Below are 17,525 nucleotides of genomic sequence, written 5' to 3'. Positions count from 1 at the left end.
GCTATTCCCCACCCTGACACCGTCTGCCCTCCCCAGAGTTGTGCCACAGAGTGAGGATCTTGCGGAGACCGTCTGCGTTCGTAACCAGGCCAGTGCTGTCAGAGGCTCTGCAGGCAGACGGGGATGATACGTTGTCACTGTACAACCTTCCCACCAGCAACCGGAGAGGGTCACCAGCGGCTGCGAGCAGGTACCCCTGCCACAGGGAGGGGCGTGGGGAGCCATCGGTGCAGCCAGGCCCCTCCCAGAGGCATGGACAGCATCACTCACCTGATAGAGCAGCTGCACATAGGGGATCTGATTATTTATCATGCGCTCGAACAGGGAGATGCCGAGGAAATACTTCTTCTCCAAGGTGTAATCGGCGGGTTTGGGCCGCAGCTGGAAAACACGGAGCCAGGTCTGGGTGCTGCACACACAGGACACGCAGCGCTCGGCCATTGGGAAGGGGCTGGATTTTGATATCGGTGACCAGGTTGCAGAAGGGCAAAGCTACAAGGGAGCTGCGGAGCTTTAATCTCCTGCGCTCCTGGATCAGCTCGAAGGAAGCAGCAGCCGTCACACCGTTCCCCTTTCATAGCTCAGCAAACACACGAACTCCGCCCTCGGCCCCTCCCAGCCACCGATCTCCTGTAACGGGCCGACCTGCCAAGGGACGTATGTCCTACCTCACAGAGGGCTGTGCCATTTCAGCAGTGCCACGGGGAGTGTGCCTGGGAGGAGTGCCGGGGAAAGGAGTGGTCCCTGTGGGCAGCAAGGGAAGCCTGGGGTAGATGTAGCAGGACGTGCACTAGGGAGGATGGGCTTGGGAGGCTGGTTTTGTTGCATTTACCTGCTGGTGATCTCCAATCAGGATGAGGTGCTTGCAGGCCGGCGTGAGGCAGGTTAGAACGTGAGCTTCCAGGATCTCTGCTGCCTCTTCCACAATCACAGTGTGGGGCTGGATTTTCTGCAAGAGCTTTCGGTACTTGGCAGCCCCTAGGAGCAACGAACAAGCAGGGTGAGCACGTGGGGAGAGGGCAGCGTGGCACAGGTGGGAATTCCTGCTGTGGCAGGGACATGCGCTGCCCGGTGGGTGCCCTGGTGTAACGATGTGGCCTCTGGAGAGACACTACTGAGAGTATCAATTCAGGACAAATTGCTTAGAATAGGGCAGTTACAGGCCAAGGCTGGGGTTCCTTTACAAACTAAGGCAAACCAAACCAGCCAGACCGAGGGGACTTTGGTCTCACCCCACTGGCTAACCAGAAGTCACACAAGCAATTCCCTTAGACACTCCAGTTTCCCAGTATCACCACCAGCACTGCTCCTTATGGGGACAAATGGTTATGAAAACCAATACCCCAGACCCAGGTCAATATACCAGTCAGATCTTACCCACAAATCACTCTGTTGCCAATCCTTTAGAATCTAAAATCTAAAGGTTTATTCATAAAAGGAAAAAGATCTAGATGAGAGCTAGAATTGGTTACATGGAATCAATTACATACAGTAATGGCAAAGTTCTTGGTTCAGGCTTGTAGCAATGATGGAACAAACTGCAGGTTAAAATCAAGTCTCTGGAGTATGTCCAGAGAAGTTACTAGATCGCAGGGCCGGGTTCTCAGGGGGACTTGAATCACCCCAATATCTGCTGGGAGAGCAATACAGCGGTGCACAGACAATCCAGGAAGGAAGTTTTTGGAAAGTGTAGGGGACAATTTCCTGGTGCAAGTGCTGGAGGAACCAACTAGGGGCAGAGCTCTTCTAGACTTGCTGCTCACAAACAGGGAAGAATTAGTAGGGGAAGCAAACGTGGATGAGAACCTGGGAGGCAGTGACCATGAGATGGTTGAGTTCAGGATCCTGACACAAGGAAGAAAGGAGAGCAGCAGAATACGGACCCTGGACTTCAGAAAAGCAGACTTTGACTCCCTCAGGGAACAGATGGGCAGGATCCCCTGGGAGAATAACATGAAGGGCAAAGGCGTCCAGGAGAGCTGGCTGTATTTTAAAGAATCCTTATTGCGGTTGCAGGAACAAACCATCCCGATGTGTAGAAAGAATAGTAAATATGGCAGGTGACCAGCTTGGCTAAACAGTGAAATCCTTACTGATCTTAAACACAAAAAAGAAGCTTACAAGAAGTGGAAGATTGGACAAATGACCAGGGAGGAGTATAAAAATATTGCTCAGGCGTGCAGGAGTGAAATCAGGAAGGCCAAATCACACTTGGAGTTGCAGCTAGCAAGAGATGTTAAGAGTAACAAGAAGGGTTTCTTCAGGTATGTTAGCAACAAGAAGGTGGTCAAGGAAAGTGTGGGCCCCTTCCTGAATGAGGGAGGCAACGTAGTGACCGAGGATGTGGAAAAAGCTAATGTACTCAATGATTTTTTTGCCTCTGTCTTCACGAACAAGGTCAGCCCCCAGACTGCTGCACTGGGCAGCACAGTATGGGGAGGAGATGACCAGCCCTCTGTGGAGAAAGAAGTGGTTCGGGACTATTTAGAAAAGCTGGACGTGCACAAGTCCATGGGGCCGGATGCGCTGCATCCGAGAGTGCTAAAGGAGTTGGTGGATGTGATTGCAGAGCCATTGGCCATTACAGTAACTCCTTACTTAACGTTGTAGTTCTGTTCCTGAAAAATGCGACTTTATGCAAAATGAGGTTACGTGAATCCAATTTCCCCATAAGAATGAATGTAAATGGGGGGGGGGGTTAGGTTCCAGGGAAATTTTTTTCACCAGACAAAAGACTTTTTATATATATAATATAAAAATAATGTCTTTTGTATACACACACACACACACACACACACACACACACACACACACACTCTATAAGTTTTAAACAAACAAGTGAATACTGTACACAGCAATGATGATTGTGAAGCTTGGTTGAGGCGGTGAAGTCAGAGGGTAGAAGAGGGTGGAATATTTCCCAGGGAATGCCTTACTGCTAAATGATGAACTAGCACTCGGCTGAGCCCTCAAGGGTTAACACGTTGTTAATGTAGCCTCACACTCTACAAGGCAGCAGGAATGGAGGGAGAGGTGAGAGCATCACAGACAGAGACGAAGAGACACACGGTGTGTGGGAGAGAGAGAGAGGCGCATTTCCCCTTTAAGTTTGCTGCCTTGTTAATTAGATCAGCTTGCTGAGACTGCAGCTGCTGCCTGGAAGCTCCCTCGGTCCTGAACCCTGCCGGGTGTCCCCCCTGCTCTATGGCAATGGGGTAAGCAGGGAGCAGGGGGGAGGGGGACACCCGGACAGCCCCCCACTTCTGCCCTCCCTCTGTACAGCAAGCAGGAGTCTCTGGGAACAGCTCCAAGGCAGAGGGCAGGAGCAGCACATGGCAGTGGGGGCAGCTGCGGCACAGGGAGCTTAGGGGAGCTGATGGGGGGCTGCCAGCCCACCCTGGTTCCAAGCCCCCACCAGCTAGCGCCAACGGGCTGCTCTTCCTGCAAGCAGTGGGCAAAGCAGGCGGCTGCCAAAGGAGCATTGTACAACTTTAAACGAGCATGTTCCCTAATTGGTCAGCAACGAAACGACGTTAACCGGGACGACTTTAAGTGAGGAGTTCCCGTAGCTTTGAAAACTCCTGGCGATCGGGGGAGGTCCCGGATGACTGGAAAAAGGCTGGCGTTACAGGGGGGGCCATGGGGCTTTGTGCTTTTCACACCTTCTGTGGTCCCAAGCGTGTGTCTGCCCCGCAGCAGGGGAGTCACTGGAATCAGTTAACAGAGGTCAGGCCTGGACCAGCTCCTGTTGATGTCGGTGTGAGAGCCTCATTCCTGGAGCTCAGGGGCCCTCCGCCAGCACAGGCTTGTGAGGGGCGGGGCGGTCTGTCCGAGGGCAGGGCCTCCTCCCGAGGGACGCGCCTTCGAGGCAGAGCTCGGGCAGTCTGCTTTGTGCTCACCCCGGGGAGATGGGGCAGGGCGGAGCCTCTTGGCCGAAGCACTCTCTTACTCGAACAAACTGGCCTGCGCCGCTCCAATTCTGTCCCTCTCAGCACGGCCCAGCTCCCCGGCTGGCTCTGGCGTCTGGCCCACAGACCCCGTACAAGCTGGGTCTAGGCGGAGACCTGCCCTGCCGGGGCCTCCAGTGCACACAGACCCGGCCCCCGTCAGTGCAGTAGTAACCCCCAGTTCCCCTTGCAGGGGTCGCGTTCTTCAGCCACCATCCCCCTCCCTGCCTTGAAATCCCTTCGCAAGGGGCAATTTCTCTAGGAGGATTGAAACCTTCAGCCACTTCCGCACGTCCAGCACCAGGGTGTAGAATGGCTGCCACCTCCAAGCCACTCCAGTAGTCCCCCAAGAAGAACATAACGGCCGCACTGGGCCACCCTATCCTGTCGTCCAACAGCCAAGCCCCTGTGCTGTCCCCAGGCCTGACCTTCCTGCCCCCTCCCCTCCTGGGTCAGGCCGTGGCTCTCCCTTGCTGACCCCCCGTTTAGACTGGAGGCTCTCTGGAGCAGGGATTATGTTGCTGGTTTATTCTGGTGCCGGGTGCTGCCTGGTTTGGGCCTGTCTGAGGGGCTGAGCAGAAATGAACACATTTTGGGGTGATTTTTCATGACGTACCTGCCTCTCGTAAGACTGCAACAACCAGGCACAATTAGGGACCCTCTCCCCCAACGCATTGTGTAATGTATGGCCAGCCCGACTTGAAAAATAACAGCAGCGTGTGGGTCCCTTGCCAGGATTACTGGGGGTCTCACTTCTTCCTTTCCCTGCCACTGGGGGCCTCGGACACCGGTGCCCCTCGGGGTTTGCTGCCTGTGGCACACGCCAGCCGGGTCTCCTGCTCTCCTTCCGGGAGCTGGGTTTAGTGAGCGGGCATGGCTGGGGATACACGGAAGCAGAACAGACGATCTGCTGGTCCCGTCTGACCTTACGCTCCGTGGCTGCGAACCTCTGTCCGTGGCTGAGGCTGTCTCCGGTTGGGCAGGGTGGGGGGCAGCTGCGAGCGTTCTCACCTGTTGTCGTCATGCCAATGACCCGGCTTCGTTTCAGCACCCACAGGTCCTCCTGGAAGGTCAGCTCCGCTAGCTGGGCTGCCTTCTTCTCGTACTCCTTCAGCTTCTCCACCAGCGTCTCCTTCAGCTCACGCTCGTAGGCCAGCATCCATCTCCTGGGTGCAGAGTGCAGGGGGTGGAACCAGGACCAGCCCTCCCGCAGTGACTCCCGGGGCCGGGGGTTTGGTAGCCCAGTGGTCAGTGTGTGACGCACCCCCCCGCCCGCTCCACGGAGCGCCGTCCGGCTCAGCCAGGCAGACTCACGTTCCCGCAGGACTCAGAGCGAGGGTGCAGCTCGGGCCGGCTCCGGCCAGGCTTGTCCAGCCGCGTGCGGCAGGGTGCAACTCACAGGCCGTGCCTGGCCCCGCAGAGTGAGTCAGGACCTGGCCCCTGCTCCCCGGGGGCCCCCTCCCACCAAGCAGCAGGCCCGGCACTGGCTGGAGCTGTGTTATTGGCTCCAGCCACCGGCCTGTGCCCAGAGCTCGGGCTCCTTCCACAGACCCGAGGGCAGCCCTGCGTATTAACCTCATCTCCCAGGCGACCTGGGCTGGGCTAGGCTGGCGTGCGTCACCCGCCTCTCCCAGAGGTCCCGGCTCCCCGGGAGCTCGTGAAGGGTCCGGGCAGGACCATGCCGTGGTTTGGAGGGCTCGGGGAGGGAGGGTGCTGCCTGGGGGTGGGGTGGGGAGACCTGTAGAGACACCAGCGATCCCTCAGCCGCAGCTCCCAGACGTCTCTCACGTTCGCGACGTCCTCGTCGGTCATGATGTCACCCTCCTCCAAGCATTTGCGTATCCCTTGGTGTGAGGAGCTGCGGGAGAGACTGGGCAGTGACTGAACAGCGTGGGGAGGGCTTGGGGGGCTGCAGCCTGTGGGCCCTGCTCCATGTGAACCCCAACCTTGGCCATGGGGCACCAGCCGCAGCCAGGGTGACCGCAGCTCCCACACCCGTTCCAATGGCCGTGGGCCCTGCCTCGGCGGGTCTCAGACAGGGGCTGGCAGGGGGATGTGGGATGCCCCGGAGCTGCCATTCCCAGGGGCAATACAGAGACCGTGGCAGCGTCGTCTCCCTTTCAGAGCAGGACGGCCGGGGGCCGGAGCTGGGGGGCCGTGGTGCTGGCGCAGGGCAGAGAGCTGAGGTCTCTGCACAGCAGTGAATGCTGCAGCTTCTTGGCCCTGTGTCCCGGCCCTGCGGGGGCCGGAGCTTTGCCACGGCTGCAGGAAGGGGCAGTGATGCCTGTGCTCCCAAAGAGCCTCCCCTCCCCACTGAGGCCCGGCCGTGTTGTCCCGTCTCACAGACACAGGGCGGCATGAGGCTGGCAGAGCTGCCGGGCCTGTGCCCGCACCCTGGCGCTGTGCTGAGCCCAGTAACGGGCACGTGGCATCTGCCCAGGGCCCCAGACTCTACCTGCCCTCGGCGGGGAGGATGTAAGCAAACTTCTCCTCCACTGTGCTCCGCCGCCACTCGGAAGGGTCCAAATCGTCCTCGTCATCCAGGGCCCGCTCATCCCTGTGGCACGGCCAGAGCTCTTCCTCCGCGCCTGGGGGGGCAGGGTGACCCAATGTCCCTATATTTGGGGCTTTTTCTTATACAGGTCCCTGTGACCCCCACCCCCACTCCCATCCGGTCACCCTAGCGGGGTGGGAGCTCCATGGAGCCCCCACTGTGCCTGGCAGACACAGGCCTGTGAGCTCATGGCCAAATCCTGCCCCACCGCTTCAGAGACAGGAGCTGCCCTGGGGAGCGTCAGCAGAGCAGGTCAGCTCTCCCCTCCTGTGACTGGCCTCGGGGCCTGGGGCCTGGCTCTGGCCTCCCACCCCAGGTCTTCAAGGCCCACAGCTCATGCTGGATTAGAGCGGGGGTGTCCTGCCCCCTGCACCCCCCATCACCAGCTGCTCCGCCTGCAGCAGCCCCCTGAAAACCTGGCGGGCAGGTTGCTGCCCCTCCCGCAGCCCTGGCTGGTTCCCCTGCTCAGGCAGGTGTGAGGGCTCATGAGCTTAGCCGGCTATGCCCCTGTGTGCCTGGGCTCTGCACTGCCGGGGGCAGCGCCCGGCCCTTTGCCCAGCCACTCACCTGCCTTCCTGCCCCCGCCCTGAGCCTGGGACGGCTTCTCCTCCTGCGCCACGGGGTAGATCTTCAGCCAGTCGCACATGTCGAAGCGCCCCGCTCTCTGTGGAGGGTCCGACACAGCATGCGCTGAGACGGGGCCCCAGCCGCCCACCCCGGCCGGGCTTGGCCAGGGGAGCCCGGCCCTGGGGAAGGGGCAGCTGGGTTCTGTGTCCTCCCAACCCTCTCCTCACCCAGGAGCAATCCAGGTTGTCATCGCGGATCTCCGCTGCCAGCTCTGTGTCCGTGAGGATCCCTCGGCGGAGGAGCTCCAGCACCGCGGTGCGGTAGGCGATGCTCTCCTTCTGCTTCTGCAAGGCCTTCCGCATCTGGGGGGGAAACAGAGCATGGGGCAGCCTCCCGGTTCGGGGCACAGGGCAGGGCGGGGGAGGGAGAGCCGTGCTCCGGGGGTGGGGCCTCACCCAGCTATGGCCCTCCCGCCCAGCCCCCAGAGCACACCCTATCACCTGGCTCTCGCTCCCCCACACCGCTGTCCCCGGGGCATGCAATGGTGCTCCCCCCAGAGCACTGCTGGGGCCGCAGTGTGAGCGCTGCCCCGTGCCCACGCTCTAGCTACATACCCAGCCATACTGGTGCTTCTCCGCGGCCCCCAGGAGCGCTGGCAGCTGCTGTTGGCGAAGGTTCCTCAAGGAGCACGCTGCCACCTTGTCGCTTCTGCTCCTTCCCCCAATGCGCACCACGCCGGAGGGCTGGAACTGCAGGATCCCTGCATGGAGGGCAAGAGGCAGGGCTGGATGCACTGACCACACGGACCCTGGCCTGGCCTGATGCTGCTAGTCAGCTCAGCTGGGAACTCATGGGGCAGCGATGCGGGACGTGAACCCTGCAGGACAGCGAACCTCTTCCCACCACTCGCAAGCGCTGGAGGTCACGTCAGCCCCGTGGGGGGCTGGAGGTGGAGCCTGGCCGCAGCCCAGCCCGTGTCCCACAGGCACAGGGGGGATTGCTCAGGGCTCGAAGCAGGGGACTGTATGGTGCATTGTGCAGGGAGAGGCAGCGATCGTGCTGACGTGAGATGTCCGGCAGTGCTCAGGCCTCCCTGGTGAGGCTGATAATACAGCTCCAGCCAGCGGTACCCGGAGCTCGGCGCCAGCGACGGGGCCCAGCCCTACCCAGAGCTCAGCGCCCACGACGGCGCCAGACCGCTCCAAGGGCAGGGCAGAGGGACGGCCGTATTGAGCTGTGCAGCTGTGACAGGGTTTGCTGGGGGAACAGCTGCAATCTTGCCTTGCCAGAGGCTGGCAGCCGAGGGGCGTCCCAACGGGCTGCGTGAGGCTCCCTGGAAGCCCAGGGACTGGGGGCAAATGCCAAGAGCCTGGTAGTCCCAGGTACCTTCCATAAATTGGTCCAGAGCATGGTTTGTGTAGCAGACGACCAGGAAGGGTCTCTGGTCCTTCCACCACTGAGACTGATTCCTCAACAGGATCTCCACGATCTGCAGCCCAATGAAGGTTTTGCCTGGAAGGAAACGGCCCGAGGTGACTGGTGGGGCAGGGCCCAGGAACAATTCGGTCACTGACCAGGTCACAGGCCCTGCTGCTACAGCGGGGAGGCCCAGCGAAGATGCTCTCGGGGCTGCTGTTAACACCACAAAGGCAGCATCTCCAGCAATGCAGGGGCGAGAGCGTCTCCTTTGCGCACAAGCCCCATTGGGGTGGGCTCAGCCCCTCCTGCGGCTGGGCCAGGGAGGATAAAACCCACCTGGGGGCCAGGTTCGCTGGCGATCGTGCAGCCCTGGCAGGCAGGGTGAGGAGCAGGGGTCGCTCAAGCCGCAGGGCAGCCCAGAGCCATTGCAGTGGTGGGCAGGGAAGCAGAGCACGTACCTGTCCCAGGTGGGCCCTGAATCAGCACAAATTCCCTGGTCAGGGCCATTCGAATGGCCAAGATCTGAGACTCATCTAAGTGAGGAAATGTCTCTGGAGACCACATATAGGTGTCGCAAGGTCTCACGGCCGTCAGGTCCACCGCGGTCACGTGCCCCTGAAAGCCAAGAGCCAGGCATGTTCTCAACTGCCTCCTAGGAGCCCTCCATGGTGCAGGTGTGGAGACGCGTGCGCTGCTGCCCTCTCCTGGAAGGACTCCCACATGTGCAGGTGTTTCTGAGTGTGCGTCTACACTGGAGCGGGGAAGGGAGGGGGGTGTAATTCTGGTTCAGGTGCCAGTTCTGAGCGAGCTACGCACCAAAATAGGAGGGTAGCCATGGCAACACAAGCAGCGGCAGGGGCTCGCCGCCCCGCGAACAGTCCCACTGGAGCAGCGGCAGGGGCTGCGTTTGGGCCACTGCTGGCCCATTCGGGACAGGGACGGGGGTGGGATCTGCTACAGGAGACGGATCACCCGCTAGGCCCAGTTCAGTCCCTCTTTGCTGCGGTGCCAGTGTGGGAGCGGAGCTCCGGGACTCAGATCACACACCTGGCTCTGGGGGGACCGCAGGACCAGGGGAGAGCAAGGCAGGCTCCCCCGCTACCCCAGACCTACCTCAGATGTGTCCCCCATGGGCTCTTTGTCCGCTCGCCCAGTGGGTTGCAGAACAGAGAGGTCAAAGGTCACGTCCTCTCCGAAGTGCGCGGGTGGGGCGACGGGGGTGCGGCACTGCACGACGTAGCTCTGGAACGGCACCCGGGCGGGGTCCAGCTCCTGCAGCCCCTCCAGCACGTGCCGGTAGGACTCGAAGAAGGCCGGCGACTCCACCATGATGAAGTTGGTTTTCCCCAGGTGCCTCGTCAGGAGATCGCTGTGGTTTGCCTTAATGTCCAACCACACGGCCCCCTTCAGGAGCTGAGGCCTGTTGCCCCCCACCACGGTCCCAAACAACACCTGGCCACAGTCGCTGGAGATGAGGCAGGTCAGGGAGCCGCTCAGCAGCCGTTTGGAGGAGGCGTGGGCGGAGCCCTGCGGGGCCTGGAACCTGGCCATGTACATGGCACCAGCTGGGGAGGTGCCCACCTTCACCAGCTGCACGTTCCTATAGAGCCGCAGCGCCCCCCTCTGCTTCCCAGCGCCCCCGAACACGTTCTGCAGGGAGAAGTGAGCCGAGATCCCGGCCCTCAGGGGCCGGACGAAATCCTCCCGCAGCAGGCGGAAGTGCGTGTCCAGGTAGGCCGCGTCGCTCGCGTACTTCCCAACGGGGAGGTTGCGCTTCAGCTTCTGCCCAGGGTCCACAAATATCTCCTCCGGGGTTGGGAAGATGGGGATGGCGTGGAAATCCTCCCGGCAGGCTGGCGAGGCGAGGGGCGCACTGCACCGCGGGAAGGCCGAGTCCACCAGGCTCTTGGTGTCGTGAAGCCGTTTCTGGATGATCCATGTAAACTGAAAGCCGCGGCTCTGGAGTCTCTGGACGGTGGCGAAGAGAAGGTCCACAGGGTAGCAGAGGAGGGTCTTTGTCTGCTCGGGGGACGCCGTCAGCAGATGGTGCAGGGCAGCCACCGTGTCCTCCATCACCTCCTGGGAGATCTGCCCATCCTGGTGCTGGAAGCTCTCCAGCTCGGCAATGAAACCCAGCAGACTCCTAAGCACGAAAGCTGGTCTCAGCGCCAGGGCCAGGACCGGCTGGACCTGCTCCGGCTCACCAGCGCACTCCACCGCCACCTTCAGGGCCCGCAGCAGCGTATACACCCTGGCGGGGCTCAGGCCGGGGCTCTCCACGACCTGCTCCAGCTGGTAGTCGTGGTCCAGCAGGAAGGGTAGGAGTTGCTGGGGGCTGTGGTCACAGAGCTTTCCCAAGTCAGTGAGGATGGCGCAAGGATCCGTCCTCCAGCTGGGCCCTGGCTCTGGGGAGAGCCGGGCAGTTTTCGGTGGCACCGGCTCCCAGGCGCTGTCAGGCCAGTCCGGCCACATCCTCTTCTGGCCAGACATTTCTCTGCAGGGCAGGAGCTGCTCAGAGACAAGAGGAATCGACGCTGCAGAACAAGCGCCCAGCCCCACCCTGCCTGGTCACGGGGGCATCCGCACCCAGCTCCAGAGAACGGAACTGGACGCATAGAGCCGCCTCGTTAACACCATGCTAATGACCTTGCCCCATGACTCCAAAGTGGGGGAGCTGCAAACCCTGCTGAGCTCAGAGAACCGGGGCAGGAGGGGCGTCCCGGACACTGGAGCGAAAGCCGCCGGGTGCGGTGAACGAGGACGTGCACGGAAGGCGGACGCTGTGCAGGATGTGGGAAACGAGAGATGAGCCCACCTGTGTCTGCCTGTCACTGGCTGCTGGGGGCTGGACAGGCGCTGCCCCGGGCGGGGGCCACGTATCCCAGAATTGCCCACGGGCAGCCCCTTGCACTGTGCTCTGTGGGCGCTGGTTGGACACAGCACGGGGTGGACGGGCCAGGGACTCGGGGTTCTTCTGTTCAGCATGGCCAAGTGCTGCCCAGTGGGCGTCGCTGGCGTAAACGTGCGGAGGGTGTGGGCATCACGGAGGGGACGGCGTTCGGGGGAGGCAGGGGAGAGGGGAGGGGGCTGGTGAGCGGGTCCCCTGGGGAGTCTCCCAGCCGGGAGACGTGGTGATAATATTGCACGTCTGCCCGAGGGGCCCACAAGCACCTTCCACCTGTCCGAGGGGGTGGCTCAGCCCGGAGGGGCAGGGGGGAGATTTGGGCCAGACAGCTCCTGGGAGCTCTTTGGAGCCTGGCACAGCAGGCAGGAGCCGGCCCAAGGCACTGCTGGGACACTGAGCAAAGGCAGGAGCTTGTCGGCTGCATGGCGAGGCAGGGCCTGCCCTCAGCAGCTCAGGGGCGTCTCTGGGCCCCGCCTGCGTCTCCCTGGGAGAGACCTGCCCATGGGACGTGGGGGGGGCACCCATGGCACAAAGGGTAATGACCGATGGGGGCCTGGCCTCCAGCTGCTCTCTGCAGGGGACCCTGAGTGTGGCCAAGCAAGGCCCTGCCTGCCTCTCAGACAGATTTACAGCTCCTGCCCAGCGCAGCCCCGATGGGAGGTGGCACCAGCCCTGCACCCTGGTATCACCTCTATGTGGCCAGGACTGTCACGCCCTGGGCACAGGGCCAACCGCACTGGTTTGAGTCATCCTGGGTGTGTGCCAGCCTCTGTGCCCCAACCTGTGTGTGTGCCCCGGCCTGCGTGTGTGCCAGCCTGTGTGTGTGCCAGCCTCTGTGCCCCAACCTGCGTGTGCGCCAGCCTGTGTGTGCGCCAGCCTGTGTGTACCCTGGCCTGTGTGTGTGCCAGCCTGCGTGTGCCAACCTGTGTGTGGTCCAGCCTGTGTGTGCCCCGGCCTGTGTGTGCCCCCGGCCCCTCTCGCTCAGACAGCGCCTGTGTCCGGGGAACCACCGCTCTCCGTCTCCTGGTGGCTGCAGTTTTTGGCTCTCCCCTCCCCGCTTTGCTGAGTCCCTTTCCGGCGGCCTGTCAGGGCATCCGAGAGCTGGTCCGGTTCAAGGCTGGACCAGTGGAGCAATACCTGGTTCCCGGCTTTGCGGACTCCCTGGGGGCTGCTGGTGCATTGACCAGACTCCTGGGAACCCTCCGGTTCTTGACCTCGGGCCAACAGCCCTGCAAGCATCACAGCCAAACTGGGCAGCGGCTGTGCAGGCCATGCCCTCCGCCTGGCACTGCCGGGGAGCTGCCCGCCCCATACAGGCCCCAGGGCGGGGCTTGGGGGCTGTAGCTGGGGCGGAGCTAAGGTGGAGCTAAGTTCTGCAGCCGGGTGCAGGTGAGATGAGGTGTCTGGGCCGCTGTTCCCCTGGGGTCTCCTGGGGCCAGGTACCTGGCTCAGCGCCCAGCACCCCTGCGCCCGCTCTAGGCTGGGAGGGTTCGCAGGCGTCAGCGGCGAGCGAAACCTCCCCAAAGCTTTTACTGCGGGGAGCTTAGTTACACTCCCAGGAGGGAGGAGTGTGTACGTGTGTGGGTGTGAGACTGTGTGTATGTGTACGTGTGTGGGTGTGAGCGGCTGCACGCGACTGTGTGTATGTGTGCATGTGTGGGTCTGAAATCAATGGGCAGCAGGTTTAAAACAAATAAAAGGAAGTTCTTCTTCACACAGTGCACAGTCAACCTGTGGAACTCCTTGCCTAAGGAGGTTGTGAAGGCTAAGACTATAACAGGGTTTAAAAGAGAACTAGATAAATTCATGGTGGTTAAGTCCATTAATGGCTATTAGCCAGGATGGGTAAGGAATGGTGTCCCTAGCCTCTGTTTGTCAGAGGATGGAGATGGATGGCAGGAGAGAGATCACTTGATCATTACCTGTTAGGTTCACTCCCTCTGGGGCACCTGGCATTGGCCACTGTTGGCAGACAGGATACTGGGCTAGATGGACCTTTGGTCTGACCCAGTATGGCCGTTCTTATGTTCTTATGCCACACATCAGCGTGTGCTTATACATGTGCATCTGTGTGGGGGTGTAGCTGCGTGCACATGTGTGTGTCTGCCTGTGTCTGCATGTACATGTGTGTCTGTGTATATGTGTGTCTGTGTGTGCACATGGGTGTTTTTCTGCATGTGTCCATGTGCATGTGTATGTCTGCCCATGTCTGCATGTACATGTGTGGATGTGTGTGTGTGTGCACATGGGTGTGTTTCTGCCTGTGTACGGGTGGATGTGGAGGGGGGGTGAGCTAGGCTCACGGGGTTGGGACTGGCTGGATTACAGCCCTGTTTTGAGGTCGTGCTGAAGGGTGGGGGGGGGCTACCAGGGCAGACAGACAGATGGATGTGGGGGAGGACTGCCAGGGCAGACAGACAGATGGATGGGGGGGGGCTGCCAGGACAGACAGACAGACGGATGGGGGGGGGCTGCCAGGGCAGACAGACAGATGGATGTGGGGAGGGGAACTGCCAGGGCAGACAGACACACGGCCATGGGGGGGGGCTGCCAGGGCAGACAGAGAGACGGCCGTGGGGGGGGGCTGCCAGGGCAGACAGACAGACGGATGTGGGGGAGGACTGCCAGGGCAGACAGACAGATGGATGTGGGGGGGGGCTGCCAGGACAGACAGACAGACGGATGGGGGGGGGCTGCCAGGGCAGACAGACAGATGGATGGGGGGGGCTGCACGGAAGCGGGTGCAGGTGCAGGAGGCGTTTGGCCACAGCCTGGCACGGGGAGGTTCAGCTAATGCCGTGTTTGCGTGTGGGCAGAGGGGGGGGGCCGGGCGCCGGGGGCCTGCAGTGGAGACAGCACAGCCGTGCAGAGACCTGACTGACCAACCCTGGTGCCAGCTGGTGCCACTGAGTGAGCAATGTGGGGGGGCAGAGCTGCCGGGGGCAGTGGAGGGGCTGGGATAGCACAGATGGGGTGACCAGACCACGTCGGCTGCAGGGAAGCTCTGTATGGGGCTGCAGCCTGTGAGGGCTGGGGGCTGCGAGGTGGGGAGCTGGGGGCTGCGAGGCGGGGGCCTGGTGGCTGGCCAGGGACCTGGCTCTGGGGCCGGCCACACCGAAAGGGCTGGATCTTGGCGGTGCAGGAGGGAAGCAGCAGCCGGAGTGTGAGACCAGCGAGAGGAGGCGTCCACGTAACCCCTGATTCTGGGCTGGGGGGACCAGAGCCCCCGACAGGTGAATGGTCCCTGAACCCCCCAATCCCAGCAGGGGTCCCCGAGTCCTGGCCGCCGAGGCTGGGAAAACCCCATTAGGTCCAGCTGCTCCCCGTGCAGGGCAGGCTGGATTGTGTCCTACCCACACTGCCTGGCACACAGTGCTGGTACCCAGGCGCCCACAGGCTGGCGTCAGCTCCCGCCCGGGTAGCGTTTCCCTGCCAGGGGCCACGCTCTAGGGCATGTGCCCACCCCTAGCGAACACCCTGGGGAGCTACACGGCAATGGGGCCAGAAGGATTACCCCACATCTGCCCCAGAGCCCCTGGCTCTCAGCTCCCCCTGCCCTCAATTGCCCCGGTGCCTCCTGCCCACCTCTGTCCCCGGCTCCCGGGGCCACCTGCCCACCTCCATCCCCGAGTCCCCGGCCCCCGGGGCCACCTGCCCACCTCCACCCCCGAGGCCCCGGGGCCACCTGCCCACCTCCACCCCCGAGTCCCCAGCTGCCGGGGCCATCTGCCCATCTCAATCCCTGATCCCGCAGCCCCCGATGGCACCACCTGTCTGCCTCCATCCCTGATTGATTCCCCAGGGCCACCAGTCTGCATCCACCTCTCAGTCCCCGGTGCCACCTGCCTGCATCCACCCCCTCCCAGCCCCCAGTGTCACCCGCCCTTATCCACACCCCCAGCAGCTTGTGCCGCCCGCCCGCCTCCGTTCCTGAGGCCCCCCCCCCCGTGCACCTGCCAGCCTCTGTGCCTGAGCCTCCTGCCAATTTCTGTGGTTTTACAGCCACATTTTCCACTCTGTCCCCCTGCCCTGGTGTGTCTCCTGGATGGAGAGTCCCGTTAGCAGAGTCCCTGAGCCCTCTAGCTTAGCTCCCCTCTGCATACCTGGCACGTCTGTCACTGTGCCCCTGCCTCTGGTACCTCCCCCGTGCTGAGCTGTGGGCGGCCAGGTCCGGTGCTGAGCCGGGCCGGGTCCTGTCCAGGGCGCTGAGCTGTGGGCGGCCAGGTCCGGTGCTGAGCCGGTCCGGGTCCTGTCCAGGGCGCTGAGCTGTGGGCGGCCAGGGCCGGTGCTGAGCCGGGCCGGGTCCCTTGTAATAAGAGACTGTTGGCAGCACTAGGTCCCACCCAGATGCTGCCTCTGTCTGCTCTGCCGAGAGACTAAGTGGCTGAGCAGAGAAATAGAAACTTATCTTTCCTGCTCTGGTGCCCTCTGGGTCCTAATACAGGTGTGATGGTGCTGCCCGTGGGAGCCGGCTGAGGTCACTCAATTAGGGTGAATTGCAAAATAATGGGGGCAGATAAAACAGGTTACTTAGTGGGGGGGAGAGATAGCTCAGTGGTTTGAGCATTGGCCTGCTAAACCCAGGGTTGTGAGTTCAATCTTTGAGGGGGCCACTTGGGGATCTGGGGCAAAATCAGTACTTGGTCCTGCTAGTGAAGGCAGGGGGCTGGACTTGATGACCTTTCTAGGTCCCTTCCAGTTCTAGGAGATAGGATATCTCCTTTAATTTATTTTAGAAGTTCAAACAACACAGTTCCCTTAAAGTGCCAAGCCTCAGGCCTCCATCCAGACACACACATCAGGTATGATGCTGATTACTGAAAATCTTATTTCATCATATAAAAGAAAAGGTTCTTCCAACCCCAAAGGATCAGACCCAGGTCCAATTATAACTTAGATCTGACCCAAAATACACGCTTAGAGCCAATTCTTATTAACTAAACTAAAATTTATTAAAAAAGAAAAGAGAGAGAGTGTTGGTTAAAAGATCAATATACAGACAGACTTGAATTCAATTCTTGAGGTTCAGATGCATAGCAGAGATGAGCTTGTAGTTGCCAAAAGTCCTTTTAGAAATAGTCCAGAGGTTATAGTCCAATGTCCATATTCAGGGTGGCTCCAGTCAGTGACTGGGGATCTCAATCCTTGTGGCTTACGGTTTCCCCCTCTTGAAACCCAAAGCAGATCTGAGATGAAGCAGGATCGTGTCCCAGGGTTTTTATACATTTCCAGCAGACTTTCGGCCTGAGAAAACAATAGGCTTAATTCTCCTTCTCCCAAACATCCTGGCAATTAGCACAGGGTAATTTATCCATTACACAGTTCAGATACAGGTACCACAACCTTCAAAGAGACATAGAGACAATAATACTATTTCCCTCAAGTGTCTTCCTACATGTTAATATTCCTTTTTTGATCTTTGAATCAAAGCTATAGCAATAGACCAGACTTGTTTGCTTACCTAACAAGACCTGAGCAAACACCTCCCCTTCTACCTCTAACAATGCCGGCTGCATTTCAAAGCTCTATTCATTTACAGATCTTCCTAACCGGTTTCTAAAGTTCAGCCATGGGTCAGGTCAGTCTGTGAGTTAATTAACTCTTTCTGGCCCTGTCACCTTCCAATGAGATATTATATCACACTCCTAACGTCACAACAGGTCACCGTCCGGGCCTTGGGCTCCACGTCGTGAACAGGATCTAGCCTCACGGCTGGGTTGGGCGTCTGCACCAGGCCAGCCGGTCTCCCCATGCCCAGGTGGAGGAGCTGGTACGGATTGGTCAGGAACCAAAGGCGATGGCATGGCAAGGGGGTGGGGGCCGCCCACGCCCAGCTCCCTCCAGTGAGCAGCAGCACTGCCCTGGAGTGGGGGTGTGAGAGGGACGGGCGGGGTGGGGACCATTTGCTGACCCATGTCCGGCTGAGGAAGCTGGTCGCACCAGGCGCTTGAGTGGACGTGTTGCCAAGTCTGCAGTGCCCAGGGCGGTGTTTTCTGAGCCGGCGTCGCGGGTTGTGGGATTTGGGACTAGTTTGCTCATAATTGGCTGCATTTGGGCTGCTTAGATTTAATTCAATGACAAAAACAGAACTAGCTGTAATTCAAACCCCTGGGCCCCAAGCCCTGGGGGCGGT

At 60.6% G+C, this 17,525-nt stretch overlaps 1 protein-coding gene across 2 annotated transcripts in view; it reads right to left on the bottom strand.

Annotated features, from left to right (window-relative positions):
* LOC101952041 (NFX1-type zinc finger-containing protein 1-like) overlaps positions 1–16,073 on the bottom strand; it is a 35,045-nt gene extending 18,972 nt beyond the window's left edge. For both annotated transcript variants that reach the window (XR_010598042.1, XM_042861299.2), the window contains exons 1-12: positions 15,496–16,073; positions 9,601–10,995; positions 8,946–9,102; positions 8,455–8,580; positions 7,683–7,828; positions 7,296–7,430; positions 7,069–7,165; positions 6,403–6,535; positions 5,686–5,805; positions 4,959–5,113; positions 833–978; positions 271–381 (exon numbers count right to left, since the gene is read on the bottom strand). Coding sequence is in view for 1 of the 2 variants with exons in the window: in XM_042861299.2 (XP_042717233.2) it covers positions 271–381; positions 833–978; positions 4,959–5,113; positions 5,686–5,805; positions 6,403–6,535; positions 7,069–7,165; positions 7,296–7,430; positions 7,683–7,828; positions 8,455–8,580; positions 8,946–9,102; positions 9,601–10,977 (2,703 nt within the window). In the remaining variant the exon portion in view is untranslated. The remainder of the gene's footprint in view (positions 1–270; positions 382–832; positions 979–4,958; positions 5,114–5,685; positions 5,806–6,402; positions 6,536–7,068; positions 7,166–7,295; positions 7,431–7,682; positions 7,829–8,454; positions 8,581–8,945; positions 9,103–9,600; positions 10,996–15,495) is intronic.
* Positions 16,074–17,525: the final 1,452 nt, after the last annotated feature.

Source organism: Chrysemys picta, chromosome 2, assembly GCF_011386835.1.
Source record: "Chrysemys picta bellii isolate R12L10 chromosome 2, ASM1138683v2, whole genome shotgun sequence".
NCBI classification, from domain to species: Eukaryota; Metazoa; Chordata; order Testudines; family Emydidae; genus Chrysemys; species Chrysemys picta.
Note: the sequence above shows the minus strand (reverse complement) of the source record. Positions and strands in the feature narration are given on the sequence as shown.